This window comes from Coturnix japonica, chromosome 3, assembly GCF_054131305.1.
Source record: "Coturnix japonica strain WE chromosome 3, WE-NBRP24, whole genome shotgun sequence".
In the NCBI taxonomy this organism is placed as follows: Eukaryota; Metazoa; Chordata; class Aves; order Galliformes; family Phasianidae; genus Coturnix; species Coturnix japonica.
The window spans coordinates 37,242,954-37,259,083 of record NC_140665.1 but is presented as its reverse complement, the minus strand read 5'-3'; the positions used below and the strand labels follow the sequence as shown (position 1 = coordinate 37,259,083).

The 16,130-nt window shown below is 43.9% G+C and overlaps 1 protein-coding gene across 12 annotated transcripts in view; it reads right to left on the bottom strand.

Annotated features, from left to right (window-relative positions):
• TOMM20 (translocase of outer mitochondrial membrane 20) overlaps positions 1–16,130 on the bottom strand; it is a 61,255-nt gene that overhangs the window by 42,579 nt on the left and 2,546 nt on the right. For 7 of the 12 annotated variants that reach the window (XR_014944748.1, XR_014944749.1, XM_085543402.1 and 4 more), the window contains exons 2-4: positions 15,660–15,706; positions 15,135–15,216; positions 14,721–14,863 (exon numbers count right to left, since the gene is read on the bottom strand). Coding sequence is in view for 6 of the 12 variants with exons in the window: in XM_085543402.1 (XP_085399528.1) it covers positions 14,721–14,863; positions 15,135–15,216; positions 15,660–15,706 (272 nt within the window). In the remaining 6 variants the exon portion in view is untranslated. Of the gene's footprint in view, positions 1–7,162; positions 7,328–13,132; positions 13,567–14,720; positions 14,864–15,134; positions 15,217–15,659; positions 15,707–16,130 lie in introns of those variants that run through there. The other 5 variants (XR_014944752.1, XR_014944750.1, XR_014944751.1 and 2 more) reach the window with 2 other exon arrangements.

The window sequence follows — 16,130 nt, the reverse complement described above, 5'->3', positions numbered from 1 at the left end:
GTGGGCAAAATTTAACAGAAAATAGTGGGAATAAATGGAAGCCTAATATTTGAGGGGATTCTGTGCACTGTTTTTCTCACGTCTACTAGTCCACAGGTGCTCTGCAAGCTGAAGATATTTCAGCTGACTTGTTTTTTTCATGCCACCCTCGCATGTTTCTAAAAGCATCTTTCCTTTTGATCACATGGCAGCAGGTACTGACTTGCTTACACACAGCACTTATGGTGACTGTGCTGAACACATGCTGTGCAGGTGAGCCCTGCAATACTGTCTACGGATACAGAGCCACCACCCCACCCACGCAGTCACGTTTTTCTCAGTGTTCCCCCTGATATGGCCCTGTGTGACACCTGGCTGCGTTCAGATGAGAGCTTGCTTCTCCCCCACCCCTCTGAGCTCAGCAGCCAGGAACACAGAGGAAAACTTCTGGCCACGTAAGCTGGGGATGAGCAAACAGCCGGCCCACATTCTGTCCAGCAGCACCAATGCCAGGTTATGCAGGGACATGCCAGCAGAGCCCGCATACCGCTGCCGGGCTGTGAGCAGTCCAGAGCCGACTGACTGTGCTCAGGAGACCCAAATATAAACAGTACTTTTCTGGGAGGAGCAGCTGGGATCCAAATACTCCCCCAAGTTAGTCACAGGTTGAAATAAATAAACAGAGCCCTACCGATCTCGCAGCTGGCCTGCTTGCAGCCACGTGATCAGCGTCAGGTGAAATATGGGCCCAAGGGACGGCTCCTGGCTCTGGGTGCTCCAATAGCACAGGCGGGACGCAAGGCAGCCCCTAACCAGGATAAGGCATAAGGGAACACCCACCTGGCAGAAAGCAAGGCTCAGCTGCATGCCACCTGTTCCATTGCACTTGCATCAGGGAAATACCAAAGGAGCCAGGACGTGTTCAACCTAGAAATCCTCCCGTGACACAGAGCCAAAGTGAAACAGAGCAGCGCTGGGTTTGCTATCTGCCCTGCACAGAGCAAAGAAAGCAGGGGCACTGCGTGGGGGGAACAGAAGGACAGGGTGATGGTTGCCTCCTTCCCCGTCCCTCAGTGGGTGCCCAGTGGCAGCACCGCTCTGGTCCAGCTCTGCTTCCAGTGCTCCCTCTCACAGCACCTGTTGTGGCCCATCACAGGGAGGATGGGGAGCTGGGCCGTGGATCTGGCACAGCACAGCCACTCTCATGTATTGCCCTGTGAGCCATGAGCCTGGCTGGAGCTCCTCTGTGCGTATGAAAGACAATTCCAGCACTCTTACTCCAAACTAGAAATGTCTCCTCAGCCTGCAACATCACTAGGCCACATCTAAGTATAACCAGGAATGCAGCTGGAGGAAAACTGCAGGACATTTAAGCATGGGGTGAGCAACCACGAGCGTATACTTTTATGGGACCTATCCCAATGGGCTCTGAGAGCTAAGTACAGTATATCTGCCTGCTGCTAATTATATTTACTGTGGGCCTTTTTTTTTTTAAAGCTGAAGATGAGTCAGAAAAGAAGTCCTTTGTTGTTGTGGAAGCAGAAGGACGTCTCCTGAGGGTGTATGTAATGCACTACTGTCACGGCATGACAATGGAAAAACTGACTGCTGAGCCAACCAAACCCCCATAAATACCTAATGATATCTCTTCTGGCCCAGATTTCCTACAAGTTGGTGCCTGAACTGCATACAGAAAGACAATCAATACGAAAGGATCTATCTTCTCAAGAGTCAGAATTTAAGAGCCCAGCTGAGCATCATAATCCCATTCTTACAAAGAAACAAGTCTTTCACAAGTCTGCCACAACACCCTAAAGGTGGAGGTCCAGCAGGAGCACTGCTAGGCCTCTCCTCACCCTCTCCCCAATGCCTCACACCATTACCACAAAGAATGGCTGACTTTAACGAGCAGGCATCGTTATTAAATTGCAGTATTGTTATGCAAACAAAACGTGCCTAGAGACGGTCAGGTCTGCAGTCACAAGAACAAAATCTTCTTCCTTTTTCTACCTCCTCCTCTTCTTCTGGCTGGGTAGCTCCACCAGCTTGCTTCATCGGCTCAGGAGGAGGCTGTGCCAAGCACCTGACCCACTTACAGGTATGCATGCAGGGACAGCGAGCCCATTGTGAGAGCACTCGGCCTTAGCACATTTCTCTGGCTGCCCGCCAGCCTCTACACATTAGGCAAGGGACTCTGCCCGGCCACTGCAGTTACATCAGTCACCACCACCTCTCTGGATGTCACGGCATGGGAAGCAGCTGCCAGCAGAGAGAGGCAGCCATGGGGTTTTGAAACTGCCTTTCCAAAAACATTACAACACCCTCGCCAGTTTCCAGTGGGTTTGCTCAGTTCCTCCCTGAAGACCACACAGATGTTGAATGGGCGTTTCACAGTGCCAACAAAAGGTGGTCTTCATGACTGGCTTTCAGACACGATCCCCTGTCTCTCATCAGGCTACACTGAGGGCCTGAGCTGAACTTGTAAACTGCTGTTTTAAGGGAAAAAATAGAAATACTGTGGGGTTTCTTTGTTTGTTTAAGTTTTCTGCAGAGGGCAGGTCCCCAAACTGCTCCTTCCCAGCACAACCAGGAGGCAGGGCTGGAAGGAGCAGATTGCTATGAAGCCCCTTTGGACCCCCTCCCCTGCCTTACCCTGTCCCTGGCTTCCAGTCTTGCTTGCCCAAGGCACAGCAGCTCCCTGCAGGTGGCTGATTGAAGCTATCAGGCCTCAGGGGCACAGGCTGGGGCCAGCAGCACTGGGGACACATGCTGCCTTGGAGAAGGTTGGCTGGAATGATTCCACTGGCAAAGCTTACAGCCAGTTCCACCCTCAGCTGTTGCCCAAGTGTAAATTTAGAGCAGTTCCCCTCTGCAGCAGTGACCTGGGATTTGTCCTTTGGGAGGTAGCAGAGCAGAAGCTGGCCAGAGAGATGGTCTTCAAGACAACCATTCAGGGCTCAGATGTAAGCACAATCACCTTATAAGAGAGCAAAACTGGAAAAGGAAAATATTGCTCCTGGCATGCAAGTACTTCCATATTGATTCAATGCTTAAAAATGCACCCAAGTGAGGATGCCCTTTCTTCAAACCTTCCAGCAAATTCACTTTCACTCTTGGCACTCTCTCCTTGGCTAGTTTGCCCTAATGGCAACAGCTTCTGCCTGCACTAGCTTCCCAGCACTTCGCTGCTGGACCCTCACTGGCCTCCATGCTGCCTCCTCTCGCTCCCTCTCTCTGCCTATCTCCCATTTAAAGTGCTTCTAGAGGAGGAGCTGAAACTTCCCCCTTCCAAACCAATTGCTCTGCAACGTAACCCAACATGGGCCCAACTATCCTAGAAAAAATAGGGAGAACCTCTTGCTGAGGTCAAGAGGCCATGCCTTGTGCCGCCCTCTGCCCCTGGCCCCAAGACAGATCCCCTGCAGGTCTGCAAGAGGGTGGCTGCTCTCAAGCCAGAGGCTCCACAAGGATTATTTGGCTGCAACATATCATATGACTTTGTTCTTAGAGTTACATTTTAACTGAGAAAGTTTAACAAGTATGACTTATGGGCTTCTAAAATTGGCAGCAGAAAAATGAGCTGAGGAAGTCATGGAAAAAAACCACAAGTGAGGCCATTCCATGTTATGCACAATTTCTGGGCTCTTTTTCCAATCTTCTGTTTTTTTGGATGGTGGAAAATATTTTCCAGCTACACAGGCCTGGCCTCACTGAGTACGTATTTATGCCAAGTTTATAAAAAGCAGCTGCAGACAGGGTTGAATGAAAGGATTACACTGCTGTCTGTCTTCCAGAAGGTGCTTCAGTTCACACCCTGTCCCACAGAGTGAGGCTCATTTCTCAAATCTCCATGAATGTATGTAAAGAGGGGCAGAATTTGAGCCTCATAATACAAACAAATATGGCTGTACACGTGCATGGATACAAGCATACACACACCTCGCTAGCACTGCTTCCTAGACACAGCTGATTTAGCTTTCAGTGTGAGTTTATCCCCAGTTCTCTGACCTCTCCACTCTCTGCAGCCCTGTCCATCTTGTAGGAACACAGCAATGGGAAGAGGGCTTCAGGGTCGGGACCCCAGTTTCAGCACACAGCTGCTGTCTGCTTCACATATACCTTCTCTCAAGCTGCTCCCTCTGAAATTCAGGCTTCACCAACCTCACGTACACCAAGGCTGCCAGCTTTTGAGTCTGAAGGGATGGCTGTAATCACACAGCCTGACCTCCTCCACAGCACACTGCCAGAGAATTTCAATCTGGAACCGGCACAGCAGAGGCATAACCTTAATTTTCAGCCATATCTTGTTGCAGCCTTGGCGTGATACACCAGTCACAAGAGGAGAGTCACAAACAATTCTTCATTCTCCCCAGCAGAATATCTGCAGGGGGTGCAAGGAGGACACAAACTGAAAGTAAATGGATATAAAAAGGTAAGGTAGGTGGTAAACTGCAGGTCGTACATTACAGAACCGCACCCTGCTGGCTCTGCAGGCAAGTATCTTAGAATAACAGTACTGAGCACGACAGCGTTACATCAGGAATATCGGTCAAGACAATATTTCCTGGCAATTGTTTGAGAAGTGCTTTTCTCACAGCTAATTGCTCCCAAGAGACTGTTTTCTCTCTGTTTTTAGAAGGAGAACTATTAAGAAAGAAAGTTTTTAAAGCTCTGCACCCTGCTGTGGGACAAAGAACTGGGGCTGGGGGTGTGGGGTAAGGGAAGGAAAAAAGAAAAGAAAAAGGCACAAGGGCTGTAATGTTCTATGAAATGATTTTGTTCTGTTCTCTTGCCGGGGTGGTGCGTGCAATCACCACTTTGGCAGAGATAAATACAGAAAAAGCAAGAATTGTACAGGAAGAAGGGAAGTCCCAACTCCAGAGTACCACATTGCCATCTAGTGGCATAGGCTCTTTCAAGCGAGAACACAACGGGGCCCTGCGCGCTCACACCTCACCTCCCCGTGCCTGTACGCAGGCACCCACACGGAAACGAGGACAAGTTTCCTTTCAGCCTTTTACAACCAAACCCGGCCTCTGCAAAACTGCTCGGTCCGGGGTAAAGCGAAAGATGTCCTCCAAAAGAAGTTTAAGCTTTGCCGTGAAAGACTGGTGTTTACACTGCGGCCTGCAGATTTCCGCCTCCCACAGCCACCTCACACGGGAGGGACAGTCAGCCTCACATCAGGCACCCAAGGCTGCCTGCAAAACGATGCCTCTTGGCAAAGGCCTTTCTGCTCCTGTACATCCCATTGGAAACACATGCTCGTTCTCACACCTTAAGGGCAGTGAGAAGTGTTCAGACTGCATTTAGGTCTGGTGCAAAGAGCAGTTATGTCTGGCTAATCATTAGCTTTGGCCCCTGGATCCTGTGAGGCCTCCCAAGAGCACAGCTGTTCTGTTTATGCCCTGAATAGTCAGGTCAGCAAGGGTGATACTCTGATAGTAGCAAAAATAACTTGCTTTTCCAAGAAAGAAAAAAACAGTTAATTTCCCCAAAATGAAGATAACCTGTGCCGCTTCAGTAAATCAATCTTACAGCAGCCTTTCTGCAAAAGCCCAGAGATCCTATTTGAATACTTTGATGACCACAAATACAACGATGACCTCTACTTTGTAGAGTATTTACAAAGACCTTGCTGAATCAATCAACAACAAAGGTTGTATTGTCACACTGAGACCAAGCACAGAACACCTGGAATATTAACAAGAGGCGGGGAGGCAAAATTTGAACAGCAAATTGAAAACAGGAAAGGTCGTGAAGAATCCCAAGCCTGAGCAACTGCTGGCAGTGGCAGACCACAACCCATTTTCTTAAAAACTTTTATTTAAAACCAGGGAGACACAATTGCTTTTATTGAAAATGTGCTGCCCAAGGTAGGAGACATCAACCTGTGAAAAAATCTATCGTGCAACGACAGATATTAACAGGCCTGCTGAAAACTTCTGAGGACAACCCAGTAGAGAGAACACTGCCACTGACTGACCTTGGCAGAGCCTCATAGCAAACAACATCCTGACAACAACCAAAATGAAGGGAGTAACTCTACACAGAAGCCAGATGTTTCCCCTGCTTCACATTTTTTGACAAAAAGGGGGGGATACTTTCTAATATCAGTATATTCCATCCCAGGGTCTCTGTGCTTTAGAAAACTAACCTGAATTACCAGTATGTACCATCCATGGTTGCCCAGAGAAAGAATCCAAGGCACTGAAGTGCTCAGCCCAAGCTCTCACTAAGAAACAGCCAGCCTGTTGATTCATGAAGGTGGCAGGCCGCACCTGTCCAGCCACCCAGCTTTCTGTATATACAGCTACCACACAGCCAGCCTCTGTTGGGCACATGTTTTTCTCCTTTCTAGATATCATCCCACAAGGAGAAAAAGGAGAGAACAGCCGCTCTGGTCAATAGATAACATCTGCTCTAAGCACGAGGGCTTTGAGCAATGGAGGCAAGCTGTCGAAAGTTGTGTTATTTGTAATGCAAAATGGCCAACACTAGGATACAAATTTCTTGCAGTAAAGCACTTCCCTGGTTTTCAACAATTTTATCAGCTCCACGTATTCACAGTTTGCAGTTCAACATACAGGATGGATGCTGACTCACTGCATTGATTTTGAGGTTGTTTGCTTATGCCCACGTAACACCAATGTTCCATCATTTCCATTTGCATTGTGGGGTCACCAAAAGTAAGGCACTATGGCACAGAACCTAGCTTCTTTAAAGCAACTTCTGACAGAACAGTCAGAGTTCCTTTTAAAGTTGCTATCACACAGCAAGACAAATTCTGAAGGACTGCTTCTTATATTTGCAATGCAGAAGCTACCTATGAAATGCAGGACTACTGGCACTGCCAGCAGAATAATTAACCCAGTGCTGACAGTTCATGGTATTTGATTTCAGTATGGGGGATGGAGGCCATTATGCCTCAAATATTTCCAACCATAAAGAGATGTTTAATGTTTGGGTTTGGTTTTTCTATGGTAGGTTCCATGATTTACAACCAGGTCAGCAGTTGGCTGAGGTCTGGTTTTTCCTGATAGCAACTAATACTGTTTACTCAACCAGTCTGAAAATAACACAGTGTAGAAAAGAAGCACATTTTGCAGCTATATACATAAATCAGCTCAACAAAACATCCACTCAATAAACAGCAAACCAAACAGACTTTCCTAGACCTTACCTTCACCCCTCCTGTTTCACTGTCCCCATGTCATGATCTCGGTAGCTTAGGTTTCCATAAGGAAGGGACCGTGCAGAGTAAGTTACAGGATCAGGAGCACAGACTGTGAGCTTGCAGAGGCACAGACTCCCTCTTGACAGATTCTTCACAGTGTCACACACATCTCTGCTGACACAGAAGTAATAACATTTTCATGCTAAGAATTCTGCCAGGGCTAATGGCCAGTAGATGACATCCCAACAGAGAAGTAAAAAAGAGACCATAGCTTTGTCATACAACTTCTAACATAAGCCAAGGGGCCTGTTAAAGCTCAGAACTCTAGATGGAGAGAGAAAAGCAAACGGAAAACAAACAGCAACTCTTCATGTTTATGCAAATTCAGCCGAGCGCCATTATAGCAAGCTGGAAGAACTCAATAAACACAGAGGCCACAACCCAGGAATAGTTGGGGTTTCTCTTCATTATATACACAAAAGCTTCCATCTCCTTCATTCTAAGAGTTGATATACTTCACTTACAGGACCAAGCAATCACACAACACCAGGTCAGCGTGCAGTGAAGGTAAATGTCCAACAAAACCAAACACAGTTCCCATCAATAATGAGATACTGGTATGAACTGATTAAGCATGTACTATCAATTAAAAACACCAGCGGACACTTTCTCAAAGAACATGCTTGCTCAGGAATCCCTTTTCTCCATTTCTCCATTTAATTAGTCATTGCATTATAATTAACAAATTCATGCAATAATCATTGTCATTTTAATCATCACAGCGGAAAGTACATTACTTCTAATTAAACATTTTAAATACAACAAGAGATGCTAATCAGGTTGTTCCAGAGCTCCAGGAAATGCTCTTTTACATACATGCCAAAGCGGGCAAAGATTTGTTTGTTACAGCAAATTTCTGTGTCTTTCAGGCTACCTTAGAGGGTGTAACACATCCAGATTGACCTAAGGACAGAAAAGCCTGGTTTGCAGAGATGGTTTCTTTTATTAAACAGCTCACTTTCTCCAGGTACTTGCTATGTTTTAAGCAGACTCTGAAATATTTCGTAATAACCAAAGAAACGTCTAAAAAAATGCCCACCGATGGATAATACAGAGGCTGAATACTTCCATTTACACGTACAGTACCAACACATACCTCCCTCTGCAAACACAACCATGAAGCACAGAAACAGCACTTCAGACGTGCAGGAGTGGTTTATGATTTGGTCTTAAGCCAGAGTGCCATTCTGCTACTAATAGCTGCCTCCTAGGCACTGAAGAGCCAACCAGCTCCTCCGTGTCAGCTACAGGATTGCACCAGAACTGCACCCTAATGCCAACAGTTTGGTTTTTTGGGGGGAAAGGTGGGAGGGAAGTGGGAGGTGGTTAACCCCACCTCCAGGGTAAAGCCGTATTTTTCTCTCTCACCCCTACTGCAGCTGACAGCTCTCATTTCACAAAGCTTATCCAGAGACATCACATCTGAGCAGGGGGGAATCCTTCTATGACATGTCAGGGAATGACATGCAGTTGCATTTTCTGGTGTGGTTTAAGCTGCACAATGCAGGTGGCTTCCCTATATACCTGGTTTGGGCTGAGGGATGCAGAGGAAGGGAAAGGACTGTAATTATTTCACCACAACAAACGTCTGGGGATTTAAAGTGCCAAAATTGGGTGTCAGTAGAAACAGATGCCACACTGCTGCCCCCACTGGCCCTGTACTATACACTGTATCAAATCTGTTTGGACAAAATGCTGCATTGCAACACCCTTCCAGACGTGAAGATTCTGAAAACTGGGATTTTGCAGGATGAGCTTACACAGAACAGATGTGCAAAACTGCCCTCTGCTGTTTAGACTAAGACCTGCTCAAATAAATGATAGTATGACCAAATCGGTTTTTCACAGTCCTAAGGGCCCAAGTTGCGAAGAGGCAGAACTACCTGGCAGCTGCTGTTTCCTGTCTTCACGCAGTGTAGAAATTTGATATTTGAAAGCCACATGAGCTATATTGCAGCAACATCTTTAGGAGCATCAGCACCCCATTCGGTGACCATAGCAGAATGGGTGAGTCCCAGTGACATTCTCATCCCAAAGACAAGGAGACAAGAACATCCTCAGAGCACAAAGGAAATGATGGTAACTGAGCAAGAGCTCCAAGACACATATCTATCAAGCCACTAAATCAAGGCCTGACCTTCACAAACCAGGGACTGGAACTACACCTCTAAATACAAAAGCTTAGAGCATACAAGCCTTTAGGAATTCATGCTTGTTAGGTTACAGCAGTGATCAGGAAACAGAGGGTAGTCACCTCGTCTAATGACAGACAGTATACGATGTTAGGGTAGCACCTGTGAGCCCCTATTTCAGGGAGGTGAGAACCCTGACTTTCCTTTTAAGCACAAACAGAAAGTCTTGTATTTGGAAAGAACCTGCACATGACTTAGGCTCTAGTAAGCAGAGCAGTCTGGTATGGAAATATCACAGAAGGGCCGGCTGTTTTCTGTGGCTTCATTCATACATTCATACACAGGACGTGACAGAACAGCACTGAATGCCCACATCTTTGGGAAGCTCCGTTTTGGTACAACTGCAGAGAGCAAGTACACCAGAAGCTCAGCCTCTGCAGTGTCTAAAAGCTACTCATCCTTATGTATTAAGCACGTTTCAGCTCTTTGCAAGACAGACTTGTGGTCAAATATGACTGCTATGCAGAGAGGTTATTTTTTTCAGTCCTTCCCCAGACAAGAACATAAATCTGCACTGGTCAGTGTAAGCATACAAACTGAAAGCCAGACCAAGACTTGGGTACAATAGAAACCTTGAAGAAATCATATTCTTCACACCAACCCCTTTCATACCTGCATTGTTGAAAAAACTCAGAAGCTCGGGTGTACCATTCAATACACCTTTGAAACACACAAAAAGCACTTAGTGACCACTTCAAAGACTCCCTCCTTGACGTTTAACTCACGTTAACTTTAACATGACGGTCATGTAGGGCCAGTGTTGAGCCTAAGGGACTTTCAACACACCACCAACAGATGTACACATGAAATTTTAGGAAGAGTCTTCTGGGTGCATAAATAGCTTGAGCTTCACATTGCTGATGGTTTCCTAACCTCCTACACAGCAGGACTAGGGCTGGGATTTCACCTTTTTAGAAGGGCAGCAGTAATATTCTGTCATACCTCAGGGTAAGGCAATCAGTGCCAGATGATTCAGTGTGTGCCTGATCTTGCTACCTAAAGAACTTAATGGTGAAACATCAAAGAAAGGTAGCTCTGCACAATCATTAAAGTAGCTGTTGGTTGTAGGTTGTTAGAAGTTGTTGTCTTTTTTGCTATAAAAGCTGTCAGAGAAGCTTGTAACAGGTGAAAGGAGACTTCCTAGTGTAAAATTATCAGACCTCCATTACGAGAAATTCTCAAGAGTGGTCACATACATTGAAACCAAGTGCCTCATTCCTGGAGCACTACAGAGCAGAGAATGGTTCCGAGAAAAACAGCAGCCTTACCTGCAGCGAAGCACATTTACAGACATTATTTACCAGCAGCTGGGAGCTCACCAGCATCAAATCCACAATTGAATAGTTCACCTCCACCTTTTTTTGAATTGCAAAGGTAAAAAGGAACAGTACTGTGTACAGCTAAGGCAACAGCATTACTGCTATTGATGCAATAAGATACATCACTTCCACTGTATGTTCAATGATCTGCACTTTGCTCATGACTGAAACAAGTTGTAAATTAGAGCCTCTGACATCTGTGTGCTGTGCATGCTGCTACAACAGCAGGAGCCTGCCATTTTTGGAACAACATCCAGTTCCCAACCTAGACACTGTCTTTCTTTTTAACCAGCTTTCATCAAGTTTTACCTTCAGTTTTTAGGAAAACAAAAAATAAAATAAAACATAATTCAATCTTATTCAAAGATTCAAAAATGACACCTTCCCACCCTATTAGCCAAGGCACTCAAATCAGGTATCAGAGCTTGCATCAACATACTAGCCAGGTACTTTCGGATTATAACATTTGAGAATACATTGGTCCTTCTTAAGGCTTCCTTGTCTAAAAATTTCAATCATATCCAGTTTTACAGGATCAAGAAAACTAAAAAGGTTTAAAGTAGTACAGGTACCTAGAAGAACTATTAAAGCAATGAACTTCTGTAGACACAATTGGACTATTGCAGAGTCTTCCATCAAAGGAACTGACGGGCAGATTTGCTAAAATACTTAGTTCGGAAAAGCACTGCTGTAAGCTAAACTGTGAATTCAAAGTTATACCAACATTATAGCAAAGAGCACAAAAACTGTTCAGTCTAAAGGGAGAGTGTCTTATGTTATTTGGGTTTTAAGGAAGCTTAATCTACTTGAAGAAGCTAAAAGGTGAACCTAAAAGATCTCACAGTGAAATTGCCACCACCACTAAGGACAGAAGGTAAAGATTCTGTCAGCATCATCTATGAATTTTTCCAAACTTTTAAAATTAAAATGCAAAGGGAAAAGTCTTCCAAAAATTCCAGCTGCATCCCAGAAGCACAGAACCTTCTATTGCTTCACAGTATATGTATGAAATATCTCATGTGCAGCATAACTTTGTATCTCTAAGACAAATTAAAAGAGGAAAACAGTCATTGTCACCTGAAGACAAAGACTAAGTTTTACTTCTATCTTATGGCACCTAAACAACAACAAGACCAAATTACAGTCATCTGTTCAAGAAATTTTGTTCCTACCAGCCATTAACTTCAATATTCTTTCCATTCCAAAAAGTCTCAGCAGCAGCTCAAACTTCATGAAGCTGTATTTTAAGGAATTAGTGGGGAAATTTCTCCTCCATAGCAAAAAGAATTGTCCAAGCTGATGGACTCAGCAAGAACCATTCGTACTCCCAAGTTTTGGTACGTGACAAGTGGGTGACCACAAACCTGCCACATAACAAAGACTCTGAGAGGCAATTTCTAAAACTGAGACCTGTTTTGGAAGAATTTGCCTTTACAGAAACTTACAGCAGGATGGAGTGAGAAAGATAAATGGGAATGCTAGACAGAGCTCCATCAGAGTCTCTCTCTTCTACTCAGACTATGCCAACCAGTACATTTCTAGTAACAGCACCACTAGACCAAAGAATTGTTCTCTTCATGAAACTAAAACAAATCATAATGCCAGAAATATTAAACCACATTTTTAATTGCTTTTTTTTTTTTTTCCTGCCTCCATAGTGGCCTCAGCACAAAACCACAAAATGGCGGCAACCAGTCTGCTCTGCTCTGAAATTCAGAATATCCTATCGAGGGAAAACGAGTAGTGGAAGAATCCTGAAAACACATTTCAGTCTGTATTTTTTCCTTGTTTTCTCCACATACTGACATTCTACGTCTTCCCAATTCCAGCAGTTCCAGCCAGTTTAGCCTGGGGATGACACCATCTTACCTTTGTAACTTGATTAAGCACAAAAAAAATTCAAGCCAAACACCGAGGACTGCTAAATAATTTCTCTCATCTTGAGAATCAGAGCCTGAAATGTTAATTATCTTACAAGAAGGTAAAACGCTTTCCAAATAAAAATAAAAACTCTTTGTGCTCTTAACATACACCCAAGGTTCTATTCTAAACAGCTTTACTTCACGCATCTACTTAACAGAAGTTCCCTGGTGGCAGATTTGGTTTTGACATGCTTTACTACAGGCGTTACTGTTCCTGACAAATACATCTCTCGTTCTCCCAGCAGCTAAGTCACCTATTACCGTTTCGATTTGCATTTCTTTTTGACATGGCCAGTTACAGTTTAAACGATCACATGCTTATTTTCTCAGGGAATGACTTGAGGTTTTGAATTAACTAAAAGCACTGGAAGACCAGCCATAACGCTTTTGGTTTCATTAAACGCTGTTATTTTTTAGACCATTTGCTCTGCTCTGACACCCAAACGTTCTGAAATTCAAAGTAGTGCTATAGGGACACACGAGTGTGGATAAATCTTTATTGCCATAACTTCTTTTCTTTAATTTTTTCTTTTTTTTTTTCTTCAAAAAATGAGCATTGGGTTTTCAATAGCTTTTAGTTTTACGTCTTTATATGTACAACATCACAACTGCATCTTTTAATAATAATGAAGTTAGTGATACTTTGATAACTCAACACAGTGTATTTATAAAATGAATTTTTATCAAAATACACTTTTCACTGGGATAATAAATAAAATCCTGTGAAACCCACCTACACAAAGTTAATTTTAACTCCGGTAGAACCCGATGTGGTACACAGTCCATAACTACTATGTTTGCCCCTTTAACCCCCTACTGATGCTCATCTTCTGGGGTAAGAAAACACTTTTTCCCCCTGTTGTGGTGTGAACTCATTCAACATCATCTTCAGCCAAGCACTGTGCACTTACAATTCTCTGCAAGAAGGAGAAAAACTCATTCACCATTACATAAAATTGACAGTAGGCAACTGATTATCAAGCAATGTAATTTTACACTGAAAATTAAGCCGTGTGATTACTGAGATACCTGATTAATGATAAAACTGTAATCTATTCGGCATAAGGTCTCTGTAGAAATCACACACTTGCAATACCTACCGAGGCTGAAGTCAGATAAACAACATCTTATCAGCCTCAAGTGATGACTCAAGTGATGCAGCTCTGGGCAGCCAGGTCTGGTGGTTGGTGATCCTGCCCATAGCAATGGGGGTTGGGTTGAAACTAGAAGATCACTGCGGACCTTTTCAACCCAGGCCGTTCTATGAATCACTCTATGACCTCTATTTTTTTTTGTTTCTTTCATGAAATATTTTTATTCCACTGCTTCCTTTATATCTCACTTAGCTGGTGCTTTTCAGTGCTTTTAGTAGCAACTAGAATCTTAAACTGCAGTGTAACCACACCTGAGTTGTAATGACAGCTGACTGATAAACACAGTATCTGCTGCATGTGAGGCAACATCCTAAGGGAGCTCCCTTGCACTTCCTAGAATGATTTATTCTAGGACAGGTTCTCTTGCTGGCAGATTATCAATGTTACCTGCACAGTAATCAGTCAACACAGAAGTGCATTTTATATACATAGCTACCAGCAATTTGATCACCGGGAAAACCTTCCAAAACTGTCAAGAGTTTTGGTGTTAACATTCCATGTTGATATATTAATTCTGATGAACTTGTATAGCACTTACAGATGGTAACATGTCATTAAAAAGCTGAGATTCAAGACCCAGTACAAGGAAGTCACCTATTTTTTCAGATCCAACTTCCATCTGGGAAACAGTGGATCCGCTTATGCGATAAGTCGCCCAAAGTTGTCTCTACTTTGAATTGCTTAGCATACTCTATGCATAGAGAATTTTTCTATTCCCATTTTAACCTGTTTGCTCTGAAGCCATTCAGTATTTTCCATACGTTCCCACATTTCGTGTTCCAAGTGAAAGACCTTTTTGTCTAACTGAACATTTAAGAAAACCAGATCATAAAAACCAACACCCAAGGCTAATGTAGCACATGACAGAAGCAGCCCAATTACCTTCCAACCTCAACAACACGGAGTGTTTCACATACCTGGCTTATTGTAGGGAGCTTAGTTAGAAGCATTTGAAACACTGGTGGTGGAAGAGTCTGCTGTAGAACTTGTAGTAGCTGCTGCGGCTGCCCACACACAGCAATGGCATTGGTCAAGTGATCCACACCTTTCTCATATTCACCTGCATGACAAATCATAACATTTTGAAAACAAACCTCTTCCACAGCATGAAGTGTTTACATAAAACATCCACCAACAGTGGCTTAAACTATTTAGAATCAAACCGCATTTCTTTTCTCCTCCCTGCTTGAATCTTTGAACACAGAAGGATAGAAAAGAGCAATCAAACCTAAGAAAGGATCTCTTGACTCCCAAATGACAGAAATCTTGTAAAAGGTTAAAAAGAAAAGTTATTCTTTCAACTTACCCTTCAAAAGGAATTAAGCTATTACCTTGAGCTAGTAGCTCCTCCCCAAGCTGGATCTCCTCAAGAAAAAACTTCTGAACAGCTTCAGCATCTTTCAGATCAGGCAGCTGTAACACACACAGTAAAACTGAAGCTGGCCCATAAGCCTCAGTTAATAATTCAGCAGAAAATGTTCTCAGCCAAAACCAAACAAATGCAGCCGTATTTTTGCAAGGAAACTCAAAAAAGAATGATAAGCATCACCACTAAGTTAAGCATACACAGAGCAGTACTGAAAATCAGACTCAAGTCTCCAGTCATCGCATTATGCAGCCATAGAGGGATGGAGTCTGAAATAGCTCTTCCATCTGACTCGAAAAAGGGATGACATATTTTCATATGGTTATTCATGGTAGGTTCAATAAAATATCTAAAGACTGCATACCTGTGGAAGGGTTTGTAATGTGGGGATCAAAACAGACAAGCTGCCCTCTACACAAACCTCAGAAGCAAACCTGGTACAGACAAAACATTATTCAAAGCAGCACTGCATTACTGAACACGGCATTACCTTGGAAAGCCCTGCTCTCTCTTTGGCAAGCTTCTGTTTCTTCCTTCCTATAAGAACAAGAACATGTGGGTTTTAATTTGCAGTTTAAGAAGACTTTGGATGATAGTCGTAAAAAGTGAAGGAGTCAAAGTTAATTTCAAAACAAGACAACGTTAATGTATTCCAAATACTGAGGACTAAGCACAAGGATGCAACCTGCTCTCTGCCATAGAGCACCACTCAGAGGTCTAATGAGGGCTGGCACATTGATTCAGAATGGTGACTCCTCTCCTGCCGTTTACCCTCAACACCAGCTGTGCCGAGCCCATACTCGCATATACCTCGTGCACTACATAAGCACTGAGAAGTAAAGGGAATTAAGCTAATACAGGATTTTTCTACATGAATTTCCAGCAATCACAAGCCGCAGAAGAACTGCCTACAAGGCCAAGCTGCCCAGTGTTGAGCCACATTCATTCTGAAATACACCAG